This window comes from Eptesicus fuscus, chromosome 17 (assembly GCF_027574615.1).
Source record: "Eptesicus fuscus isolate TK198812 chromosome 17, DD_ASM_mEF_20220401, whole genome shotgun sequence".
Lineage (NCBI taxonomy): Eukaryota > Metazoa > Chordata > Mammalia > Chiroptera > Vespertilionidae > Eptesicus > Eptesicus fuscus.
Window position 1 is genome coordinate 21,154,059 of NC_072489.1, and position 27,480 is coordinate 21,181,538.

At 40.5% G+C, this 27,480-nt stretch overlaps 1 protein-coding gene across 1 annotated transcript in view; it reads left to right on the top strand.

Annotated features, from left to right (window-relative positions):
- Window positions 1-951: 951 nt before the first annotated feature.
- Window positions 952-27,480, top strand: part of CTNNA3 (catenin alpha 3) — a 1,343,669-nt gene continuing 1,317,140 nt past the window's right edge. The window contains exons 1-2 of the mRNA XM_054728624.1: window positions 952-962; window positions 22,059-22,162. Of these exons, the coding sequence (XP_054584599.1) occupies window positions 22,064-22,162 (99 nt within the window). The 5' untranslated portion in view covers window positions 952-962; window positions 22,059-22,063. The remainder of the gene's footprint in view (window positions 963-22,058; window positions 22,163-27,480) is intronic.

Genomic DNA, 27,480 nt, shown 5'->3' on the forward strand with positions numbered 1-27,480 from the left:
ACAAAAGCCGCTGTGTGGAGCCGGGGCGGGTTTGTAGAATGTGCGGGGCGGGGCCTCAGGGCTGGGTGGGGTCTCAGGGCGTCACTAGGCTGGGGCGTGGCCAACGTCGATGGCTGCCGTCAGCCGTCTCTGCCTTTCCACGTTTCCAAGTCCCCGCGCCCCGCGCTCCAGCGCAGTAAACAATGATTGCTGGGCGCACCACTGCAAAAAAGTCACTCTCACTTTCCGACCCGATGGCCGAGAGTCCAGCTTCTCCCGTAGGTGCCTGGGTCCCCCGAGTGTCCCCAGAAACTGGATTTCAGAGTGATCGGGAGCTTGTCTCCCTGCGGGTTGAAGAAAAGCCGCGCACCCAGCCGCCCGCCGCCGGCCCGATTCGCGTGCCTCCGTACCTCAGCTTTTCAGCGATTGTGCTTCTTTCTCTTCTTAGTTGTAAATCTTCCACTCAGCCAGCTTTCCCTTGGTTCTGGGTGGTAGACGTTTTTGTCTTTTAGTTGTATTTTTGAAATTGTTGTGTGAGGCAGCAGATTAGTTGTTTAACTATGCCGCCATCTTGGTTCCTTAGTCCACTTTTTTTTAAATATTAAAAATGTTAGAATGTTTTTAAAAAAATTCTTTATTGTTGAAAGTATTACATATGTCTCCTTTTCCCCCCATTGATCTCTCCCCAGCCACCCCCACCCCCCAGCACATGCCCTCACCCCCTAGTGTCCTTGTCCATTGGTTATCCTTATATGCATGCATACAAGTCCTTTGGTTGATTCTTATCCCCCACTCCCCTGCTTTCCCTCTGAGGTTTGACATCTGTTCGATGCTTCTATGTCTCTGGATCTATTTTTGTTCATCAGTTTATGTTGCTCATTATATTTCACAAGTGAGTGAGATCATGTGATATTTATCTTTCTCTGACTGGCTTATTTCGCTTAGCATAATGCTCTCCAGGTCTACCCATGCTGTTACGAATGGTAAGACTTCCTTCTTTTTTACAGCAGCATAGTATTCCATTGTGTAGATGTACCACAGTTTTTTAATCCACTCATCTGCTGATGGGCACTTAGGCTGTTTCCAAATCTTAGCTATTGTAAATTGTGCTGCTATGAACATAGGGGTGCGTATATCCCTTCTGATTGGTGTTTCTGATTTCTTGGGATATATTCCTAGAAGTGGGATCACTGGGTCAAATGGGAGTTCCATTTTTAACTTTTTGAGGAAACTCCATACTGTTCTCCACAGTGGCTGCACCAGTCTGCATTCCCACCAGCAGTGCACGAGGGTTCCTTTTTCTCCACATCCTGGCCAGCACTTATTGTTTGTTGATTTGTTGATGATAGCCATTCTGACAGGTGTGAGATGGTACCTCACTGTTGTTTGAGCTTTTAGATCTGTCTTAATTTTTCCATAGTGAACTGAGTAAACTTGATGTTTGTGATAATAGATTCAGAGACACATAGGACATTTATATCTTCAGTCAAGACGTATTTGTGTTAGTTAATGATTTCAGCTAATTACACAGTAAAGTTTTTACTTTTAGAGTAAATCAGGCAAATCAATATTCATGCTTTTCCAAACTAAAGTGGGTATTAACCTTTTGCACTCGGATGTCGAGTGTGACTTGACACGGTTAGCATTAGAATAAAGGAATCGAGAAAAAAGCAAGCGAGTGCAAAGGGTTAAGTTGTAAAATAAAGAATTTGTAGCTTGTACGAGGACTTTGTTAGTCGAAACATTGCATGCTCATGAGAAATATGATAGTGATGTGATAATAGGCAACATATCCTCTGAAATTAGTCCCATAGCTCCTAATATGTAACGGATAAATGGCCAATATTAAACAGGGCAATTAGAAAATACTAAACAATTTACAAATGTCACATATAATTTTGAGGAGAAATTACTTTGTTTTATAGTGTGGTTCTATTTTTTTTTGTAATGTGTTTTGGGTTATCTAATGAAGCTTGGAATCTTTGTAGGGTTTTTGTGTGTTTTTTTGTCCCAGAACAACCTGGGGGGTGTTGAAAGTCAGACTGATGGTTAAACCCAAGCCTTCTAGTGCTTTTCTTTCGCTACAATGAGGATACATCTGAGTAGCTGATAGACATAGAAATAACAATAGACTTTGTCACAGATGAGAACTATTAAACCAATATAGGTTCTATAAGCAAACTTATATGGACAAAATAAAATGAGATATTCCTAAGCACATTTAATAAGGAAAGTTGAGATGGTGTGTCCCATTTCGTAGTTCAAGTTTTTTTTTTTTTTGAAGTCATCCATAAAAAAATAAAAATAAATGTCAATGGATACATTACTGTGGGCTTTTGGAATCAAATGATACCCTCTGCTGGCTAAATGAGGGACTGTGTTTGAAACGAGGGGTGGTTACTTTTCAATAGGGCTGACTGCTGAATGAAAGATTGCGTGGCACAGAGTGCTGTGAAATAATATTGGAAAAATTATAAATGTGAAGAATGAAGCCAATGGTTTCACTTAAGTAATTTTCCAAGTGAAGCTAATATGGAAAGACCCATACTTGAAATTTCCTAATCTTTTTTGATCTTTTTCTTTCTTTCTTTCTTTTTTTTTTAACCATAACATACACCATAGGGAAGGAATACAGCAGGGGGCAAAATACATGGATCTTTTGACCCTATCTTCGATAAAAGCTCTGATTAATTCAAGCTGTTTAAATTGCCATCATCAGTTAAATTACTATTGTAAGAGCAATTGGCAAATATCTAGAGGTGAGATAAGAGCGGCTTTTTTCTGGGTACCCTGACTTAAATTATGTTAAAAATAATTAGAACATCATTAAATCATCTAGAAGTTTGATAAGTTCAGGGAAGTATCACATTTCATGCCTGTTTTAAAATATTTTCTTTCTACTCTTAAAATTCTTAAAGCCATTTTGGAATTTATAATATTTTGGTCACATAAAAGTTATGTTTAAAAGCTCCTATGTCATTATTTTATTGCAAATTTGCAAAATATAATTTCAAACCTAATTCTGCTGTTCGATGTCATCCTTCACTGGCCATGTTGCTTTAAGGGCACCCATCCCCCCTTCCTGCTTGAGCCACTGTGTCCCGTCAGTCATCCTGAAATACACTAGGGTGCTTGTCAGGCTGTTTGCTAACAGATGCATCATAAGCCAAACTGAGCCATGATAGTGGCACTGAATTTCTGAACGTAAGAACTTGCTTAGACAATTGGTTTAGTGTCTGTATATGGGCAATACTCTGTCCTGCAGTAGGTGAGTGAGTGTCAAACTTTTTAAAATCAAACTTTGCTGTAAGACAAATCCTAATGATCATAGATTACCTGTTGCTTCCGTTAGATAACTTCGGGGGAAATGAGAGGACCTTATTTCTATAAAATGGGATGGATGGCTAGAAATGACTCTGTTGTGCATTTATTACTTTTATAACTAATTTTCCTCTTAGTAACACTAAACTCTAAACTACCTTATGAAAGCTCCAATTTTATAAATATCTACTTTTCTAAGTAAATTAGCAGGCATTTCAGATTTAGATAAAAATGTGATTCTCTTGCTAATCATCTTTCCCAACTTGGGCAGACTCAGGTGAGCAGAGGCTCCATTCTGCAAGTTGGGGTGTTTATGAGTGGTTTTTAAAAGAGCGCTAAAACAAATTCTCATGTGCCAGTGCCCAAGGTATAGTGGTCTTACCTCACAGCAATGTAAAATTCCCACAGTGTAACTGAGCTATTACTACCCGAGTAACTGTATGCAAGACACCTGCAGCTTTACATTCTTGGGACATAAAACTTGTGCAGCAGGCAGGTTCTTTGTGCAGACAATTTAATTTCTCTTATGGGCCTCTGACCTTAAACTGTGCCTGGATACTCTCCCTGTAGCTTGTGTATGCGGCCTTAAATATTTCTAAACAGAAAATTGATAAACTCAAAAAAAAGCCCCCCAAAAACCCAACCAAGGAAGTGGTAGATTTTAATATTTGTACGTTTAACATGGTAGAGAGTAGTGAAGAGGCAGCAAGGAGTTAAAGTTTTAAGGCTTTATCTAGGATAAATGAAAAGAGATTGCTTCTGCAGATACATAGAATGATTATTTATTTATGCCTTACCTTGTTCTAGAAAGGATTTAAGATGACTTACAAGGCGACATGAAATTCAAGATAGAATACATTAAAAATGGAGTGAAAGAAGAAAGAAAAACAAGCACAAGGCTATAACACAGAGCCAGGAATAAGGCAAAAAAAAATCCATCCGTTCTCAACTGTGGTTTTATGCCGCTGGTGTATTGTTGGATTGATGGGAGAGGAAATACAGGGTCGCAGAAGTCTTATGGGGGAATTTCATGCAAACTAGCTGTCTCCCTTAGCAAGGTGGCAGTCCGGAGTGAGGAGAATCCGTTGGGCAGTGAATATTGAGTACACTTTAAATGTCACTTGTGTTTTGATGGGGAATAAAAAAGCGAAGAACTGCTGCCCTTTCAACCCACACACTGATTTCTGTGGTCACAAGTGTGGCTCTGAGTTTTCCAGGAGCAGGACAAAAAATTGTCCAGTTACTCAATTCATAAGAAAGAGTAAAGAGGCTTTGTTTTTTGGAAACAACAAGAATTTATCTAAATAAGGTCAACTATCTACATATCGGAATGGACATTATTAAACCAATGTTCTAAACAAAATACAGTTAGTAATTTGGTATGAATCTAGTTCTCTTTTCCCCCCCTATTAGATTGTGGTCAATGAGATTAGCTACGGTTCTTCCTTTCACTCTTTCAAGCAAGTGATAAATTGAACTTGAATTTCAGCTTCTGTCAGGTTGAAATTAACTGGATCAGTGAAATTGGGGGGAAAGTTGTTGGGTAGGAGAAAGGAATTCAGAGGCAGGACTTCTTAATGTATCTTGATCTTCGAATACTCAGAAAACAACCACTGTGCTGACTATCTGGGCTCCATGCTGTGTACCGTATTAAATCCAGCTTGTGTGAGTGAATGAGCTTAGGAACTCAGTGCTTTCACTCAATAGTATTTAAAAAAGACGAAAGTGTAGCAGCTACATTTACTAAGGATCTTCAGTGATATCTTCAGATATTAACATGATGATTCAGGGACTACTATTTGGCTCCTTTTTATTCCACTGTTAAAAAATAAGATAAATAAGAACTAATTATTTTTTTAAAGTAGTACAATATCAAAGAAAATACGAAAGCTTTTATTTTTGTAAAGACAGAAAAAAATTATAAATCAAATAGATAACAGATCAGATGCATGGGATGACATTGAGGGCAACACACAGGTTTGAAACCTGAAAAAGAATATTATTATAATTGTTATTATTATTATATTGACTTAGAGAGAGACGGAGGGAGAGAGAGAGAGGCAGAAACATCGATGTGAGAGAGAAACATGGATCCGTATACACTTCTGACGAGGGATCGAACCCGAACCGGCCACCTAGGTATGTGCCCTGAATGGGAATTGAACCTGCCTCCTTTTGGTGTACGGGATGATATTCCAACCAGCTGAACCACCGGCCAGGGTCTGGGGAGAGAATATAATTAAGAAGTTAAATAGGTTTCAGGCACCAAATAAACAAAACTGAGCGAGGTACCAGAGGAGTCCAGATGCTTTGAAAAAAAGCTAACTTTTTGAAAGCATTAGTTTAGAGATTCCAGTGAGAGATCCACTCAAAGCTTACTGAGCAAAATGATATCAGTGGAAATTTATAATTATATAGTAAATTAAATAATCTGGAAGTATTTTCTATGTTCTGGGATAAGAGATGAACAGAAAAGGTTAAAAAAACATTAAAAATTTTTTTCAATTACAGTTTGCATTCAATATTATTTTGTATTAGGTGTAGAGCACAATGGCCAGACAGTTATATAGTTTACAAAGAGTTCCCCCTGATATTTCCAGTACCCAACTGGCGCCATTCATAGTCATTACAATATTATTGACTATATTGCCTATGCTGTACTTTATTTTATTTATTTATTTATTTAATTTATTTATTTTTTTTAATCCTCAACTGAGGATATTTTTCTATTGATTTTTAGGAAAAGTGGAAGAGAGAGGGAAAGATAGAGAGAAATATTGATGTGAGAGAAACACATCGATTGGTTGCCTCCTGCACGAGCCCCAACCAGGGCTGGGGCTGGGGAGGAGCCTGCAACTGAGGTACGTGCCCTTGACAGAATCCAACCCAGGACCCTTTGGCCTGGCTAGGGCCCCATGCTGTACTTTACATCCCCATGACTATTTTGTAACTACCAATCTGTACTTCTCAACCCGTTCACCTTTTTCACCCAGTTCCCCAAACACCTTCCCTTCTGGCAACCTTCAGTCTGCTCTCTGTATCCATGAGTCTGTCTCTGTCCTGTTGTTTGTCTATATTATTCTTTAGGTTCCACATGTAGGTGAAATCATATGGCATTTGGAACAGAAAAGATTTTTAATAAAAGTCAACTTTATTGAGGAAAAATTTTATATACATTAAATTCACTCTTTTTAAGTTAGAGTTTGAATAGTTCTGACAACTCTTTAGTAATGCAACCACCAACGTAATCAAATAGAACATTTCCATCAATTTAAAAGTTTCTTGTGCTCTCTGCAGTCCATCAATTCCCTTAACCCTTGGCTGCCGGTAACAACTGATCTGTTGTCTGCCCTTTGCCCTTTCAAGAATGTTATGTAAGTGGAATCATACTGCGTGTGCTTATTTTTGTCTGACTCTTTCACTTAGCATGATGCTTCTGAGAGATACTCTTTTTATTGCCTATGTCAGACTCTTTTTCTTGCATAATATACAACGATATGCTTGTATCACAAATTGTTTATCTATTCACCTGTTGATGGAAATTTGAGTTGTTTCCAGTTTCTAATATGAATAAAGCCACCGTGAAATTTGCATATAGGTCTCTGCGTGGACATATGCTTTCTTTTCTCTAAGGAGTGGAATTGCTGAGTCATAGGGTGGGTATATGCTTTATAGGAAACTGCCAAGCTGTTTTCTAAAGTGGCTGTACTAGTTTTCATTTTCATAAGCAACATGTGAGATTTCCAATTTTTCTGTTGGTTAGATCTCTAGGCAGGGCTTGATTAGATTAGATTTAGGTTCAATTCTTTTGAATACCTATGTGATGTGCTGTACTTTCAATTGTGCCATGTCAGGAGGCATAGAGTCTGGGTTGTCTCACTTTTGTGTTGTTAGATTGGCTAGTGCATTCAGGCTTACAAAACCTGATTCTCAAAGTTCCCATTAATCATTAACCTATGGCTTTAGCCTTCATTGATGATTAATATCTAGACCTATTATTTTTTAAGGGGTGGTAAATGGTGATTTCTATCCTATATAATAAAAGACTAATATGCTGTATCCGGTCCTTCAGTCGTCCATTCAACCAATCAAAGCGTAATATGCTAATGATATGCTAAGGCTGCTCAACCACTCACTATGATGTGCACTGACCACCAGGGAGCAGTCGACCGGTTGACTAATTGCTATGACGTGCACTGACTACTAGGAGGCAGACGCTTCGATTGGTAGGTTAGCTTGCTGCTGGGGTCCGGCAGATCGGGACTGAGCGAGACGGGCCAGACATGCCCTGGGGCCCTCCTGCGGTCCCTCCCCAGCTGGCCAACTTCCTGTGTCCCTTCCCAGCCCCGATTGTGCACCAGTGGGGTCCCTTAGCCTGGCCTGTGCCCTCTCATAATCTGGGACCCTTTGGGGGATGTCGGAGAGCCAGTTTTGACCAGATCCCGCAGACCAGGCCTAGGGACCCCACTGGTGCACGAATTCATGCACTGGGCCTCTAGCAATTCTGTAATACTGTATTCATTTTTATTGGTTGGAATTAGCCTATAAAGAAGAACTCTTCATTTTTTATTTTTATTTTTACTATTTCACCACCCTAAAGTATATAGTTCATACCAGAAAATCAGGAAAATACTTTTTCATTTATCCCATTCTTTATCAATTTTCAGAAAAATAGGATAGTGTCTTAGACACTTGAAAGGTGATCAATGAGGTTTTGTTTATTGAACAAATTAGTTTCTATATATTGTCTATGTGTCAGTGCATTGCATTCTTCATTCTTTTGATGCTAAAATTTCTGCATTTTGGGTCAGTGAGAACTCCTTTAAATTGGCTCCTGAGCTTTTTGACAAAACCCAAATGGGCCTTGCTTTCTAGGAAAAGATGTTCCAGTATCATTTTGTACATTCCCTGCTCTAGACCTTCAACCAGCCTTTCCATTAAGGAGTCTAGTTCCTTTTATTGGGAAATAGTATTTAGGAAACAAACCTATGCAATAGTTTGCCATTTTGCTTATATTCATATAAGGCTAGGAAATTGGCATTGTAGGAAGAAAAAATATCCTATATAATAAAGAGGTAATATGCAAATTGACCCTCACACCCTCACAAGATGGCTGCCTATGACCAGGTCGGCAGGGGGTTAGTGACGGACAACCAAATGACTGAACAAGCAGGCTGCGTGGGGTGACCAGGTCGGCAGAGGGGTTAGTGAGGGACGACCAAATGACTGAACAGCAGGCTGCGTGGGGCGACCAAACTGGCAAGGGGGTTAGTGAAGGATGACCAAATGACTGAACAGCAGGCTGTGTGGGGCGACCAGGCTGGCAGGGGGGCTGTGAGGGGCAACCAGGCTGGCAAGGGGGGCTGTTGGGGGCAACCAGGCCAATGGGGGGGGCAGTTGGGGGTGATTAGGCTGGCAGGGGGGGCAGTGAGGGGCGACCAGGCAGGCAGTTAGGTGAGCGATTAGGAGCCAGTGGTCCAGGATTGTGAGAGGGATGTCTGACTGCTGGGGATTGGGCCTAAACCAGCAGTTGGACATCCCCTGTGGGGTCCCGGATTGGAGAGGGTGCAGGCTGGGCTGAGGGGACCCCCACTCCCATGCATGAATTTCGTGCACCAGGCCTCTAGTATTTTATACTTATATTTCATTTATTTTTTATTTTTAAAAATATGTTTTTATTGATTTTTAGAGAGAGAGAAAGGGAGTAGGATAGAGAGATAGAAACATCAATCGGCTGCCTCCTGCGTGCCCACTTTTGGGGATTGAGCCTGCAACCGGACATGTGCCCTGACCGGGAATCAGAGCAGTGACCTCTTGGTTCATGGGTTGACACTCTACCACTGAGCCACATCAGCTGGCATTTTTCTTTTTTATGTTGCCTTTTTTTAAATACTTAAACCTTATTTCCTCATAACATGAATATAATTATTTTCTTTATCTTAGTGTGTGTGCACTTATATATATAGAATAAGAACATTAAATGCCATTTAAGATTACTTTGATGGTCTTTGTGTCCTAGAGGATAGCCCTCTAGGGATTAGAGTAAAAATACTGTTTTGAAGTCACTTGAAATTATTAGTGTCTATGTGGTTACAAAGCTAATATAGTTAAGGTTTATTTTTCTCTTGTTTGCTTTTGGTTATTTGGGGTCGATTTATGAGTTAATTGTTTTTTAATAATGTAAGACATTTACATGGTTCCAAAAGTCAAACTCTAAAACTAGGTACACGCACAGGAATCTAGCCTTCATCTTTGTCTCCTCTGCTTTATTCTTTTCGTCCTCCTAAGGACAGCCATTTAAATTTTGGTTTTTGTTTACCCTTTTTTTTTATTTATTAAGAAAAGCAAGATGCAGATGTTTTTGTAATATTGCCTTTCTTATGTAAAGGTAGTATATTGTAATGCTGTTCTGAACCTTGCTTTTTCACTTAATATAGCTTGGAAGTCACTCCATAGAAGCATATAGAGAGAACTTACTTCTCTCTACAGCTCTCATACTTGTTTGTGTGGATGCATGATAGTTTGTCTTTCTTTATTTTTCTTCCTTCATTTTATCTCTCCCTCCTTTCCGTCCTTCCTTTCTCCTCCTCCTCCTCCTCCGTCGTCTTCTTCTTCTTCTTCTTCTTCTTCTTCTTCTTCTTCTTCTTCTTCTTCTTCTTCTTCTTCTTGTGATTGGGGTTGAGCATACATTACTTTTTATTTTTGCTAGTTTATCTTTGGAGTAGATTTTTATTATTATTATTTTTTAATTTAATAAATCTTTATTGTTCAGATTATTACAGTTGTTCCTCTTTTTTCCCCCCATAGCTCCCCTCAACCTGGTTCCCATCCCACCCTCTGCCCTTACCTCCCCACCACACTGTCCTCATCCATAGGTGTACGATTTTTGTCCAGTCTCTTCCTGCACCCCCCACACCCCTTTGCCCCTGAGAGTTGTCAGTCCACTCCCTTTCTATGCCCCTGATTCTATTATATTCACCAGTTTATTCTGTACATCAGATTTTTAATTCACTTGATTTTTAGATTCACTTGTTGATAGATATGTATTTGTTGTTCATAATTTTTATCTTTACCTTTTTCTTCTTCTTCCTCTTCTTAGAGAATACCTTTCAGCATTTCATATAATACTGGTTTGGTGTTGATGAACTCCTTTAGCTTTTTCTTATCTGTGAAGCTCTTTAGCTGACCTTCAATTCTGAATGTCAGCTTGGCTGGGTAGAGTACCCTTGGTTGTAGGTTCTTGCTATTCATCACTTTGAGTATTTTTTGCCACTCCCGTCTGGCCTGCATAGTATCTGTTGAGAAATCAGCTGACAATCGTATGGGTGCTCCCTTGGAGGTAATTAACTGTTTTTCTCTTGCTGCTTTTAATATTCTCTCTTTGTCTTTTGCTCTTGGCATTTTAATTATGATGTGTCTTGGTGTGGTCCTCTTTGGATTCCTTTTGTTTGGGGTTCTGTGTGCTTCCTGGACTTGTAAGTCTATTTCTTTCACCAGGTGGGGGAAGTTTTCAGTCATTATTTCTTCAAATAGGTTTTCAGTATCTTGCTCTCTCTCTTCTTCTGGCACCCCCATAATTCGAATGTTGGTATGCTTGAAGTTGTCCCAGAGGCTTCTTACACTATCTTCAACTTTTTGGATTTTTTTTTTTTTTTCTTTTCCAGTTGAGTGATTTTTACTTCTTTGTATTTCAAATCTTTGACTTGATTCTTGCATTTCTCTCATTTGCTCTTGGGTGTCTGTATAATATTTTTTTTTATTTCAGTCAGTGTATGTTTAATTTCTAGTTGGTCCTTTTACATATCCTCGAGGGTCTCGCTAAATTTATCGGCCTTTTCTAGGAAATTCTTGAAAAACCTTATAACCGTGGTTTTGAACTCTATCTCCAGTTGTTTGTTTTCCTCCATTTCTTTGGTTTTTGATCTGTTTCTTTGTCTCCACATTTTCGCTGCTTCCCTGAGTTGGTAGGGTAGCTTTGTGTGCTAGGTGTCCTATATGGGCCAGTGGCTCGGCCTCCCCAGTTACCTGAGGTGGACACTCTTGGTGCACCCCTTTGTGGATTATGTGCACAGCCTTGTTGTAGTTAAGTCTTGATTGTTTTTGGTATCAGTGGGAGGAGTTGACCTCCAGGCCAATTGGCTGTGAGGATCAGCTGTGTCTACGCCAGGAGACAGCCTTATTCAACTAGACTTGCAAAATTGTAAAAGCCTCTGTGCTCAGCTTGGATGGGGCGGAGTTTCAGGGTGGAGCCTACAGCCTTGGCTTCCCGTCAGCCCCGCCCTATGAGGTTCCTGGGTCTCAGTGTCCCTCAGTGTCCCTCGGTACTAGCTTCAAGCACCTCTGAGAGAAAGGCGCCCTGGAGTTTTGCCCGCTGCCAAACAGTCTAGTCTCTCCCACAATGAATCTGGATTCCCAGATTCTCGCCTGGAACTGGGTTCAGTGCAGTCGGAACTGGGGTTCAGTGCAGTCTGGCGATTTTGTCTCCTTACCACCAGGGCAATTCAGCGGTACAGGCAACAGTCCCTCCTCTGTGCGCATTCACGTGCGCGCCTCTGGAGCTCTGCCTTTCGCCGCTCCCCTGAGTTTCCACCTTACAGCCCAGATTTCCCCAGTATGAGCCTGGGTCCCCAGGGTCTCGCCCAGAACTGGGGTTCAGTGCAGTTGGAGCTGGGGTTCAGTGCAGTCTGGAGCTTTTATCTCCTTCCCGCTAGAGAACGCCAGCCAGGCACTCAGCTGCCCCGTCCTCTGCGGCTCCGTCCTCTCTGCACGCACACCCCCGTGTCTCCCTACCTCAGGCTTTTACAGCTCCTCTGATTTTCCTTGTGGTTTTCTCTTTCCTTCTAGTTGTAGGACTTCCAGTCAGCCAGCTTTCCTGTGGTTCTGGATGATGTCTGTTTTGTCTTTTAGTTGTATTTTTGAAATTGTTGTGCGAGGCTGCAGTTTAGGTGTTTAACTATGTCGCCATCTTGGTTTTCCCTTTGGAGTAGATTTTTAGAAATGAGATTGATGGGTCAAAAGGATAAAGATGGCTGCAGAGTAGGTGGAAGTTACATTCACCTGCTTCAGGCCCCAAACCAGATTTGCAGCTAAATTATAGAGCAGCAATCAATCTGAATATCTAGAGACTTTGGTTTCATCTTCTTTATTCTGATAAGCAGGCTCTTATTTATTTCTAGATAATCAGATAATAAAGAAGAAATAGGAGTCTTTTGGCTTCAAATTGAGGTTGACAAATTCCACTTTCTTTACCAGCCTCTTTTTGTTCACCACCTTTCAAAAATACCAGACCTTAGGAGAATTCTTATATACTTGAGCTGTCTTATAATAATATGGAGTGGAACTGACCCATAGACCCAATGGATTTGTAGCAACAAAAGCCACTGTCACTTTCAAGGTATATATGAAGGGCATGTTACTGCTGCCCTTGTTGCTTAAACTTGATGCCTTACAGCTGAAGGTTACTCTTGTTCTGAGTGATTTAATCAAAGCTTCTCTGAGGTCTCACATATTATATTACTTTTTTCTTAGATCTCAATTGGACTAATTTAGTTCTTTGGCTTTTTAAATAATACATAGGTAACTTTCATGCTAGGCTTATATGAGATGGGATCTCATAGTGTCTAGATTATGATATAATTATTTATGGATTTTACAAAATTAACTAACTTGAAATACATTGCTACACAGAACAATCATGGGGCATTTCTGTTCTTTCTCCCTAGCTGCAATTTTGAAAACGTGTGGCATTGTGAAATATAGGGTGAGCTTTTAGTGTGATCTGGCATTTTATAAAATAACATGAAGAATGTGTTATCAGGAGAAGTGTAACGAGGTCATCTTGTAAAATTCTTATAGACCGTGTTATTTTTCAGTGAAATCGTAAGTTGAGTTGTAACTTTTTGCTTCCTTTATTTTGGAGGGAAATTAGGCTTGACCAGCCATTCATGATAAGAGGGACATAATGAAAAACTGAAACAAGTAGAATCTGTTGTTTCTTTGTTTATTTCAGATTGCTTAAGGCAATCTTTCGGAATTTTTTCAAACAATTTTTGCAGCTTTCATCTAGGTTGCATGTGTGGGGAAGCAAGTTGTATTTTGGTACTATGGCTAGGGTAAGTACATGCTTTAACGTGTTCTTCCCACACAGAACACATACTTTTTTTGGATGGTAGGGGCTTAACTTGATTATTTTTCAAAGAATGTCATCTAGATGATTACACAAAGCTTTAATAAAGAGAACTTTAAATGCTTCCAAGAAGCTTTCTAAAGTTTGAATTACAAAGTGCTAAAGATACTTACTTTTTATTATAAACTATGACCTTGTTTTGTTCTGTTAAAGCCTCGAGTTCTTGGACGCTAAGGAAATACAAAGTGCAGGCTGTTGGGGACCCCGACATGTACTGCATTGGAGCACATTTAACACTTGCAGCCCTAACCCTGGAGCATACCTCTCACGTGCCACTCTTGAATTGTTTTCAAAGGGCTCAAGATCCCTTATGAGGCTTTTGTGCATTAGGAATTTTTGAAAAGGAGCATTTAGGCATGTGGCATTTCAAATTAATGCACATGTAGAATATTTGCCTTAGAATCGGAAGCCAAGAGATCCTATAGAATGAGGCACCAGAGGGAAGCTTTGTTTTAAACTTTTTTTGTTATAGGAACCAAGAGTGAAAGCATTCTTGAATCATAATTATAAGCTCTATGGATGATAGAGACGTGTTCATGCTAAATGTAGACAGTAGGTGCTGCTTCTTCTGCTGAAAAGAGATTAATAATAGCAACTAATATTTGTCAAGCCATTGGTAGGTGTCAGAGGTATAGGCCAGCTATGGTTTTTATAAGGATCTTCTTGTTTAATCTTCAGTAGGTTAAATAAGAACCTGCTTCTGCCCTTGCTCCCTACCCTGTACTACTTCTCCTCCTCCTTCTTTCCTTCTTTCCCCCTCCTCCTCCTCCTCTTCCTCCCACCTCCCTCTTCTTCTCATCCTCCTCCTTCTTCTTCGCTGAAGTGATCCTTCCAGAATATAAACCAGACCATGTTTCTTAGTGCTCAAACCCATGCAGTATTTTGCATTGGGCTCCACATGGTCAGCAGCCCCCACCCCATTACCTTTCTGATTTCTCATACGAACCTCTGTGTAATTCCCTCTACTCCGTTTACACTGGCTTCCGTGCTGTTCACAGACATGCAGCAGTCTCCTGTCTTAAGGATCTTGCTCTACCTGTTATCTCTGCCCGGAATGCTCTTCTCCCAGGTGTCCGCTTGGCTCATTTCCTCACTTCTTCAGTCTTTGCTCAAATCTCCCCTTCTCGGTGAGGCTAATCTAGATCGTATTTAACACTGCAATGTGCTCCTAACTTCTCTGTCACCTAATCCTACTTACTCTGCTTCATTTTTTTTAAAAAATCATAGCATGTCATTTTCTAATGTACTAAACAACTTTTTATTATATTTATTATTTGTGGTCTCCTCCTCCCCATGACTGCCACAAACTAGAAACTAGAAACTCAATACAGATGAATGGAATGAATACATGAATGATGCCCGGTAGTCTAGGGGTGCCTCTGATCTCTCACTATTTTGGTCTTATCGGTGACTAAAAGGCTCGGTAGAAGAGCTTATACAGATTATTGATCTCCAAATACATGCATGAAAAGTAATTATAAAGAAAATATCTGAAAAGAGAGAGACCAGCGATTTTCTCATTATATATATTAGGCAATTGCCTGATTTTATTGACTTTCTGAGAAACCTGAGATCCTTTTGTTTGCCAAGTAAGTAAAGGATTTGTATATTTCTTGGAAGGTCAAACAAGCCAGCAAATGATTTTATTGGATGCATGTAGGTGGGGATATGGTGTGATGGATGTGGGTTCGGAAAAACAGGTGTATATGGAGACTTTAGTAGAAATTGTTTGTTATAGTTGTCCTCTTTCCATTTTATCTCACTGTAGCCACGACTGGATAGTATAAAATCAACTGTGATAATATTGTGCAGCAAATTGTCCATGTCCCCTTTTTCTTTTCTTTACTTAAATGTGTTTAATTAAAATTTAGATTTTTCTGTGTGTCAATTAACCTTTGGTTTTAATCTTTCACATTGTTCCTAACTGAATTATGATAATCTTTCTGAAGGGGACCAGTGATGGAGAGTGAGGTTGACAAAGTTTTGTAATAAATTTTTAATGACAATGAAAAAAAAGTGCTCTTTTATGACATTGTGTCAGTACTAGTTGCTCACCTTTTCTGATATTTGGAAAGTGTGGAGTATTAGGTAGGGTTAACATTTGTGATGATGGTGGGGATATTTTCCCTTCGTATCTCACTCACTAGAGCTTCATTAAATGAGGTCCAGATGAATCTCATGAAGCCTAAGGCACTTTTGATAGAAGTATTGACATAATTAATGCACTTTGAACCTGAGGAGGTGGTGTTAATGTGTGGGGCTCTGTAAGACCAATTTTTGATTGGTAGGAACAAATGTCCAGATTCTACAAGATGGAATGTTAGGAGGCCCTAAATTAAATTCTGAATTTAGGGGCAAATAAAAATTTATTGTCCAAATATATGATGGGGAGACTTTGGGTTTGCAGTAATCCTTGAAAAAAAAAAAAAAAAAGACTGGAACAGTTCAGTTGAAAGGTGGGTATGAAGTTAGATTAATAAGGTAATTATGATGACTGTGTCATGAAATTTTTTTTTTAATTTAATAAATCTTTATTGTTCAGATTATTACAATTGTTTCTCCTTCCCCCCCCCCCTCATATCTCCTCACCACCCGGTTCCTACCCCCCTCTTCCCTTACCTCCCCCCCCGCTGTCCTTATCCATAGGTGTATGATTTTTGTCCAGTCTCTTCCTGTACCCCCCACACAGACACCCCTTTCCCCCTGAGAATTATCAATCCACTCCCATTCTATGCCTCTGATTCTATTATGTTCACCAGTTTATTCTGTTCCTCAGATTTTTAATTCACTTGACTTTTAGATTCACTTGTTGATAGATATATATTTGTTGTTCATAATTTTTATCTTTACTTTTTTTCTTCTTTTTCCTCTTTTTAAAGAATACCTTTCAGCATTTCATATAATACTGGTTTGGTGGTGATGAACTCCTTTAGCTTTTTCTTATCTGTGAAGCTCTTTATCTGCCCTTCAATTCTGAATGATAACTTTGCTGGGTAGAGTAGTCTTGGTTGTAAGTTCTTGCTATTCATCACTTTGAGTATTTCTTGCCACTCCCGTCTGGCCTGCATATTTTCTGTTGAGAAATCAGCTGATAATCATATGGGTTCTCCCTTGTAGGTAACTAACTGTTTTTCTCTTGCTGCTTGTAAGATTCTCTCTTTGTCTTTTGCCCTTGGCATTTTAATTATGGTGTGTCTTGGTGTGGTCCTCTTTGGATTCCTTTTGTTTGGGGTTCTGTGTGCTTCCTGGACTTGTAAGTCTATTTCTTTCACCAGGTGGGGGAAGTTTTCTGTCATTATTTCTTCAAATAGGTTTTCAGTATCTTGCTCTCTCTCTTCTTCTGGCACCCCCATAATTCTAATGTTGGTACGCTTGAAGTTGTCCCAGAGGCTTCTTACACTGTCTTCAACTTTCTGAATTCTCTTCTCTTCTTGCTTCTCTGGAGGAGTGTCCTTTGCCTCTTTGTATTCCAAATCTTTGATTTGATTCTTGCGTTCCTCTAGTCTGCTGTTGGGTGTCTGTATAATATTTTTTTATTTCAGTCAGTGTATGTTTCATTTCTAGTTGGTCCTTTTTCATATCCTCGAGGGTCTCATTAAATTTATCGGCCTTTTCCATGAAATTCTTGAAAAACCTTATAACCGTGGTTTTGAACTCTATGTCCATTCGTTTGTTCTCCTCCATTTCTTTTGTTTGTGATCTGTTTCCTTGCCTCCTCATTTTCGCTGCTTCCCTGAGTTGGTTGGGTAGCTTTGTGTACTAGGTGTCCTATTGGTTCAACGGGTCAGCCTCCCAGTTACCTGAGGTAGACACTCTTGGTGCACCCCTTTGTGGACTGTGTGTACAGCCTTGTTGTAGTTAAGTATTGATTGTTGTTGGTGTCCCTGGGAGGAATTGACCTCCAGGACAATTGGCTGTGAGGACCCGCTGTGTCTATAACGGAAGAATTGCTGTGCTGGAGACACGTTTATGGGGCAGGACTTGTTCCAGTAGGGCTTTGGTGCTCACTGAGTCTGCCTCTTGAATGTGTCCCTTATGAGAGTGGTTGAAATCTGGTGTCGTCTCACACCGACCACTAGATGCCCTCGTTTCTGGATCTCCAATGGGGTGCAGGTCAGCTACTGTCTGAGGCCCCCCAGCAGCAGGAGCTACAGCAAGAACTACAGTTTTTTCCTCTTTGCTTGGGCGGTTTTGGAGCAGTCTGACTGGAGCTGCAGTTAATTTGGTTAAGCAGCCACAGAACAGGCCATTTATATGCAAAAGCCACTGTGTGGAGCCTGGGTGGGTTTGTAGAATGTGTGGGGCGGGGTCTCAGGGTGGGGCAGGGTCTCAGGATGTCACTAGGCTAGGCCGTGGCAAATGGCGATGGCTGCCATCAGCTGTCTCTGCCTTTCCGCGTTTCCAAGTCCCTGTGTCTCGCACTCCAGTGCAGTAAACAATGATTGCTGGGCGCACCTCTGCAAAAAAGTCACTCTCACTTTCTGACCCGATGGCTGAGAGTCCAGCTTCTCCCCGTAGGCATCTGGGTCCCCCGCGTTTCCCCAGAAACTGGATTTCAGAGCGATCGGGAGCTTGTCTCCCTTTGGGTTGAAGAAAAGCCACTCACCCAGTCGCCCGCCACCAACCCGATTCACGCGCCTCCGTACTTCAGCTTTTCAGCGTTTGTGCTCCTTTCTCTTCTTAGTTGTAAATCTTCCACTCAGCCAGCTTTCCCGTGGTTCTGGGTGGTAGACGTTTTATCTTTTAGTTGTAGATTTGAAATTGTTGTGTGAGGCGGCAGTTTAGTTGTTTAACTTTGCCGCCATCTTGGTTCCTCCCCGTGTGTCATGGAATTTAATAATCTTAGAATCAGCTATCACCTTACAAACTGTGTTACAAAATTTTATTTTTTAAGAAATTAAATATGTGTTATTGGAGACCACATATTGGTTATAACATCCAAAAGACCCAGAAGATTTTTATAAAAAATAACATTATTCAAAGAATAATTATTTGTAGTTGGGAGTCTGTCTGTCTCCCAACTTGTACCTTCCACACTCTATAAAGCCACCTCTGTTGGATAGAAGTGGCAGACTTCAACTCAACATAGGGAAGAACTTTATAAAAGTAACCACTGGCATCTAATGTTATAGTGAGCATCTCATCATTTCTGACCATCTTAGCCCAGTACATTTTTGAAATGAAGGATATTGTAGAAGGTATTCTTGAATGGTCTGGGAGGTACTCACTGACTCTTAAAATTTTATGAATTATAAGATGTTAACGCCTTGGAATGTAATACCTGCAAGTTAGTAGGATTTTTATTTTGGATCTACACTGTGATGTTGCTACAAGAGGTTGGAAACAATTTGTCAGACTTTGACCTTGCTTTGACTTCACTTGCAAAATTCTGCAGTTTCCTGCCTATTATTGCCTTGATCTCCAATAAATCAGGGTAATTACATCCAAAAGACCCAGATGATTTTTATAAGAAACAGAATTATTCAAATAATAATTATATGTAGGCAAGGTTCTTCAAGGACTTGTTGGCTTATTATTTTATATTTTTTTGGCATGAAAATATGAATTGAACAACTTTCTTTACTTAGTGTATATTAAAGGCAGGATCACACAATTAGGAGATAATTTGGCCAAATTAGGTTTGCCTTTTATCTCTTGACTGAAACACTCTTCGAGCAGGATTACATATGATGTGGATAATTTTTACTCTCCTTAACTTTTATTTTCCTTGCCTCTAATTCTGGTGCTCAGTGTAGCTTTGAAAACCCTTGTGAGTTTTGCAGTGAAAGGACATATTTGTAAAGGCTATGAAGGTTCACTTAGATCTTATTTTAGTTCATAACAGTGCCCTCTACTTCTTGTCCCCGAGATGAAAGAACAAAGCAATATCAGCAACCTTGACTTGATTTATATGTAGGATAGTTCCTGTCATGAGAGGAGTAACAAGTAAGCCCTTTTGTGAGTACACATTTAATAGAACCCCAGTGGTTCTGGAACTGAAGGACATACTTTATTGTATAGATTGGCTTTGAGCTATGCAGAAAGGTCACCCTGGGAATATCCTATCTGTCAATTTAGATTTGCTTGTGTTAGAGGGAATCAAAGTGATAGATGGAATGACTGGAAAAAACAAAACCAAAAAGAAAAACCTAACCAAACAAAACATTTCAGTCCTTCGAATGCATGTAAGAGAAACCATTTGACAATAGTGTTGGGAGTCTTTCTTGGAGCATATATCCTGCATTTTAGATGAATAGCTGAGAAAAGAAATCATGTTTTTACTTTAGAAAGGAAGTAAAACCAGTGAAAAGAGAGAGAAGCAAGATAGTAAAGGGCTAAACCATAGGGATTTGTGTCTTTATATATTGACTAGAGGCCTGGGGCACGGATTCGTGCACCGGTGGGGTCCCTTGGCCTGGCCTATGGGGATTGGGCTGAAACCGGCTCTCTGACATCTCCCGAGGGGTCCCGATTGTGAGAGGATGCAGGCCAGACCAAAGGACCCCACTGGTGCATGTTTGGGGCTGGGGAGGGACTACGGGAGGGCTCCAGGGCATGTCCGGCCCATCTTGCCCAGTCCTGATCAGCTGGAACCCAGCAGCATACTGGTGAGAGCGTCTGCCCCCTGGTGGTCAGTGCGCATCATAGCGACTGGTCGAACGAACGGTTGGACACAGCATATTAGGCTTTTATTATATAGGATATATCATCTATATATAAAAAGCCTAAGTGATTGTTACAACTGAACGACTGATCGACCAGTGGCTATGAATCACACTGACCACCAGGGGCAGACGCTCAATGCAGGAGCTGCCCCCTGGTGGTCAGTGTGCTCCCACAGCCAACCTCCAACCTCCCACAGCCAGCCAACTTCCCCTGGTCCCTCCCTTCCCCCCTCCTCCCTTCCCCCCTCTTCCTGCCCCCCCCTCTCCCCGTCAGCAAACTTCCCACAATCCCTCCCCCGTCACTCTGGTCCTGTCCATCAGCTGGCAGGCTCCCAGGCCCCGGCCGGCAGGCCCCCAGACTCTGGCTGGCAGCTGGCAGCCGGCAGGCCCCGGCTTGCCTGGCCCTGATCGGGACTGGGTGAGACGGCCCTGATAGGCCCTGATCGCTGGCTAGGCCTAGGGACCCCACCCGTGCACGAATTTCATGCACTGGGCCTCTAGTAGCATAATAATAGTGATTTATACTTTCATTTGAAAAGATATTCAAATAATATTTTTTCACTTAATACACCTTGAATAATGAGTTTTTCAAGGCAAAAAAAGAGTAAAAGAAATTTAAAAAGTAAAGAAATTTGTTTCGATTTTAATTAAACTGTCTAGAAATGTGCTACTTTTAACAAAGTGTACTCTGTCTTTGCAATCAACAATGTTATTAGGTTTTATATAAAACCCTCAACATTTACAGTAGATTTAGTAGATGAATAAGTAATATATTATAGCTACTTGAAAACATGGATAGAGTAATCTTAGGACACTCAACACATAAGTTGTCTTTTTTCTCCTTATTTCAAATTGGTTATTATAATTTCCTGAATTGACTAGAAAAATGTTTCAATGCTATACACAAAATAATTAGTATGCATTAGTGTTTTTAGTAATAGTTAACTTTGGAGTATGTAATTTTACTTAAATGCTTTCATAGATTATTAAATTTGTCATAGGTGGGGTTTTTTTTGAGACTTTCTGAATATTTCTCTTTGTTTTTAATATCAAACTTTGCTAAAGACACGTGAAAGAATTATAAGTTTTGTGAGTATATTTGATTGGCATCATATTTGAGATCCACTATTTTGATTATGTGCACATTTTTATGCTAAGTGGGAAGATTTTTGCATTGGTAGTAATACACATTTCTGTGGACTATACATTTATTTATTTATTTATTTATTTTTTGAGAATTTATTATCTTTATTTTAAATATAATTTATTTAATTGTAAGTATACATAAAATTTTAAATTACACTTATTATCAATGTCTTCTCAGAGCTTCTTCTCTCTTCTTACAATTACGCCAATTTATATTAGTTTTTTTTCTGTACAGGAAAGTAAATTGCCTCCAACTTTACTTTCTCCAATCCAATTCCTCAAACAATACCCCAAACAAGTAGAGATGTCTCAGATGTCTTACAAAGTCCTACCTGGCTCCTCATCTGAGTCATCATTAACAAGAACAGGGAACACATGGGCTCTGGCTGCCTCAGGGCCATGATTTCATGGAAGTCAAAGGACTTGAGTACTGTGAGGTATATCTCACCAGCTTGGCCATTCCTTTTCTCCAAGACGCCTGATCAAATGCCAACCCTCCTGGGCTGAGTGATTATTTTAGTCATGGATATGCTAGCACAGATTAGTTAGTTAGAGGACCTGAGCTCAGACAGCACGGCCTCCATGAACACTTGGAGAATATCTCGCTTCTCTGTCGGTGGACTTGACACCTTGGTCCTCGGAGGGCTACAGCTGATACTAGGAAGAGGTCCTGAAATCTCGTGCACTCTCTGATTTTAATTAGTGACTTCCTTTAGAACATACTTCTTAAATTAATAAATGTATTTTGCTTTTGTGCACAGGCAGCATGTCAGCCGAAGCACCAGTCACACTGAATATTGACCCCCGGGATCTGCAGGTCCAAACATTCACTGTAGAGAAGCTACTGGAGCCTCTCATAATCCAGGTATTAATTGCATGGAAATTACAATGTAGAGTAACTGCAGAAGAACTTAAAAAATGTGGGAAAAATAGATAATGAACCAAGGGCAGCCTTGATTTTTATAGAATGAATGGCATCTAAAGTTATCATTTAAAGAATTGTTAAAATGTAAAAAAGTATATATTTAGTAATAAAATGTAAAAAAGTCTGTATTTAGTAATAATAATGTAAAATTCTGAAAGCTCTCCCCCCTGGTTCTCTTTTAAAAGCAACAGTAGTAATAACATGTATATGTAGTTTTCAAAGTACCTATTTATGTAATATATTCTCTGGTTATATTGGAAAACATTCCAAAAGAAGTTCATGATCTTTAAATGGATAGTGCCACCAGATAAAGCTATCACTTTAGTAGCCACATTAGAAAAATTCTCACCTTTCCTCATTATTTGTCTTCATTTTATATTCCTTTGCTTTTAAGGTTTCACGAATATTACTCACCACCTCTGTGTATAACTCAAAGTCAAAATTACATTTTAATTTTTGGAGTAATTGGTCACACTACTATTATGTTACTCTGACTTCTAAATTCATTTATTCGTAAATCTTTTTTTCTGCTCTTGTTATAGTTACCAGAGCCTTCCCCACCAAACTTGATTTATCTCTAATCTATTTTTTCTTCTTCTGAGCACAGGTAAATCACTAGGTCATTTTGCAGGAATGTTCAGCCTGGGATATCTTTCAATCATTCGCTTTCATTTTTTTTCTGTGTGATAACTTACAAAGTTGCATCCCTCTGTAATAAATTCCTCCAATGGATCAGAAATATTTTTCCTCAGCAATTACATTTTTATGATTGCAGCTGTAGACATCTGCACTTTATCACTTTCAAGAGCCAAGTTTGGCAATGCATTTATGCAGAATTACGATGAGAAGAATTTACATCTCTATGTTGTATACTCTGAAGGAGATATAAACTTCTAGATCATGCTACAGTCATTATATAATGGAAATGTCTATAATCTTATTTGCCACAAAATATAATTTGCTATGTGTCAGATTCATGTTGAATATAAGCTAAAAGAATTGACTTACTCAAAATCTTTTAAGATAAAAATAACAAACTCCTTAGAATATGTTATGTCCTATAAAGTGTTTTTTGTTTTTTTTTGGGTGGGCAAAGTTTCAAATGTATTTTCTGATGTAAATACAGCCCATGTTTTCAAGAGATAAATACAGAGTTATATCAATAGTAATAAACATTATTCCTCTGGCTCGCACCTCTAACTCTTCTAGTTTCTGCTTAGTACAGGCACTCAGGGACCCATCCCAACATTTACTTACACAGTTTACAGGGTTAAGAGAACAGGATGAATCATACAAGGGCCATGGAAATGTTCACCCGGATGTGACATGTCAAAGCAAGTGATGTATGTGGTCAGTGTGGATGCTGGGTGTTTGGTCCTGCCCTGTGCCCGGGAGAATGGGTATATTAGTGAACAGCCCCAATAACCGTCACCTTCCCATTGCCTTCCTTTTAGGGTTTTTTTTTGCCAAGTCTTCATTTGCTGTCAAGTCACCTTTCCACCCTGGTCACAGCTGACGTTACCAGGGCGGGCACCGGACTCATGGGCACTCAGTTATAGGTTGGCAGGAAGCCTGTGAGGCAGGCGAGCTCTGCCTCTGGGTGAACTGTTCCCGTCACCATCCTCTTTGGGAAACTGACTCCATACGGAGAGCTGAGCAGTTGGTACCCAGCGTTACAGTTTTATCACTGCAAAGCTCAAAGATGCACAGAAGGAGAGACGTGGGGAAGAGTTCCAGTGAAGCAGCTTTCCAATTCAAGTCCACTAAGTTGCTGCTGCTGAGGGATAATAAGATTACCTGGTCACCAAGGTTTCAATGGATTATTCCAATTTCCAAACCACATTTTAAGCTCAGGATTGTACTTCAGCCTCTGTGGGGTTTCACAGTTTCCTTGAGCACTGGCCATGCTTGCCTTTCTTATGTAATCGGATTCCCTGGCCTCCTACCTCTGGCATCAGAGGCTGAAAGCTCAAAAGAACTTCCGCTGGCAGTAGCAATCCAGGCTTCCTGGAACTGCCCCCGTTATGCTGGAATAGAGGTTTTCCTGCAGAGCCCCAAATGTTGGAGGTATGCCTTACCTGTGCTCCCAAACCAGTCTGTCTGCCAAGCTTTTCCATTTCACCCGGCTTCAGTTTGTTGATGGTGGACAGTAACTGCCAATGATGCCCATTGTGAGACTGAAAATGGGCAAGGTCTCCATCCATGCCCCAAATGCCTCCAAAACTGTGAATCCTCCAGGTGATGCAAAGGCACTGGGCTGCTACAGAAGAGGGCAGACTGCCTCTCCTCCCAACTGTGCTTCACTCCGTCACATGGGCCCGGTGAAGCAATGCTGGCACCTCCAGTCACACAACATTCCTTAGGAAAACAACCCCTTTCATCCTCGTTGGGCCCCCTCCTCGTTAGAGTCCAATCCAGCCCTAGTGGCTGGAGAGGGAGTAGCTAATCCTTCCTCCTCCAAGCACCAAGCTTTTCTTTCCTCCGGGCTCCCAGGCAGAACCTCTCTGCCACACCCCAATCTCAACATTGTTTCTTCCTCCCCTCCTTCAGCTGGGGGGAAAACCAAAAAAGAAAACAAAAGCAACCATGAATATAAATTTATGCAAATATAGATGCCTGGATGCCCAGAGGGTTCATTTCCTACTGTTCTACAGACAGATCCGATTGACTTTCAGGTAGCTAAAGAGGGCATGCCCTGGCTCTCTAGCCTCCTAGATTATAATTTCCTTTGTTTCTTTCAGTAAAGGATTCAAGTTTCATTTGTTTGTGCTTTTCCCCCCTGTCATTTCAATAGGCCAGTTTGAATGAGCATGATGGCATTTACTTAAATTTCCTTGGTTTTTATCTCCAAGCTTCTTTTGTGTGTGTGTGTGTGTGTGTGTGTGTGTGTGTGTGTGTGTAGCCTTGATAATTAATCGATTACTAGAATTTATATCAGAATTAATCTTGAAGGTTCCAAGGAAATCTCAAAGTCAAGTGTACACACATGTAGTATTCTTGTAAATTATAAACAAACACTGGAGTTTTGACTCTAACCTTAACAAGTACCCTTAAAAGTTAGTAAATTAAATGTTTTTTAAACACTTACAGGCTCAAGACTCAGTAAGTATGAAGATGTTATTTGTATGGTAGAATGAAGAAATAAACTTAATTCTACCTCAATAATGTTTTAAACCTTAAGGTGATTCAGTATAGTTGAGTTGATTCCAATAAAGTGAATTCTTCTATTTCTGCATCCTTTTACTGCCCGAAAACTGCTCCCATGGGAAGTTGTTAGGCTATAGTATTTCTTGAGAAACAGATAGCTGAGAAGAAGGAAGCCACTCTTAAATTAAAATAAGGGTAAGGAAAACGAGTAGCTAATTGATTAAAATGGTGTGAGTCTTGCTGGAGTATGAATGGCTGAGCATACCAGGGATGCCCCCCCTTCTCCCCCCCCAACCTGGTACCTTGAAGATGAGCTGTGGGCAGATGTCAGTCTCTGCACATGCTTCACCTCTTCTCAGCCTGCTTCCTGGACCTTTTATTTTGTCAGACTGATTTTCTTTCTACTCATTCCAATGTTGCTGCCCTGTAGTTCTGGGTTCTCTCACCATCCCACTCCACTCCACTTCTGTTAATACTTTATCTTTCAATCCCAGCTCATCTATTCCCCACAAATTCAGAATAACCCCACAAATAGCCACTTCTAGTTTAGTTATAAAATTAAGATATTTCTCTCTATTTATTTTAAAAAAATATTTTTATTAATTTCAGAGATGAAGGGATAGGGAGAGAGAGAATCATTGATCCGCGCCTCCTGCATGCCCCCCAGTGGAGACCGAGCCTGCATCCCAGGCATGTGCCCTGACAGAGAATGGAACCCTGACCTCCTGGTTCATAGGTTGATGCTCAACTACTGAACCACACAGGCTGGCTCCTTTTCAATTTTTATTTTTGGTTAATCCTTACCTGAGGATATTTTTTTCCATTGGTTTTTAGAGAGTGGAAGGGAGGGATGGAAGGGGGGAGAGAGAGAGAGAGAGAGAGAGAGAGAGAGAGGCAGACATCAATGTGAGAGAGACACATCAATTGGTTGCCTCATGCACATGCCCCGATCAGGGCTGAAGATTGAACCTGTAACCCAGGTACATGCCCTTGACCAGGAATCTAACTCCCCCTTCAGTGCACGGGCTGATGCTCTAACCATTTAGCAACACCGGTCAGAGCAAGCATTTTCTCTTAGAAACTAACTCTATAGAGAGCCAGGTGGTATAGATTGATAAATCCAGATCCCCTTGCCCTTTTAGTGGAAAATTGCTAGATTGAAGGGAACAATTGTGGTTCCGCTGTCTGAGAGGATAGAATAGTCCATATCTCCCCGATGTGGTCATTTTTACTGCTTGAGGTGTGAAACTACCTTTCATAGAACGCCCTGGGCTATTCGAGAACACCCGCTTGTCTCAGGAGATACTTCTGCAGCTGACAAATTTATGGCTCTAGGCCATTGGCCAGCATACTTTCTCTGTTCTGGTCTAGATAGTAAATAGTTTCAGCTTTGACATAGGGTTTCTGTGCAAATACTCTATGGTTGTAGTTTGGAAGCAGACATAGACACTACGTAAACAAATGGATGTGGCCGTGTTCCAATAAATCTTTATTTACAAGAACAAGCAAGAGGTCAGATTTGGCTCCAGGGTACTTAATTTGTAGACCTCTGGTCTAGACTATTTTGTCATGGATAAACTCTACACTTACTGATTAAAGAATGGTAAGAAATGGGCATTATTCCATACACAGTGGGGAGCCCCCTGTGAGATAAATTATGAGGGAGTATTTTGTGACCAAGCCTTGTAAGAGACACAAAAGCCTCACTTGGGAGAGGAGTGCTAACTAGGCAGTTCGGAGGATTCCTGTGACTGTTGAGATCCTTTTAGTCCAGTGGTTTTCAACCCTGGCTGCACATTAAAATCACCTGGGAGCTTTTAACAGTCCTGAAGCCCAGGCCACACAGGAAACCAATTAAATCAGAATTTTTGGAAGTAGGACAGGCAGTACATTTATTTTATTTTTAAAAAATAGATTTTTATTGACTTCAGAGAGGAAGGGAGAGGGAGAGAGAGATAGGAACATTAATGATGAGAGAGAATCATTGACCGGTTTCCTCCTGCACACCCCCTAATGGGGATGGAGCCCACAGCCTGGGCATGTGCCCTTGACTGGAATCGAATTCTGGGAACCTTTAGTCCACAGGCTGACGCTCTATCCCCTGAGCCAAA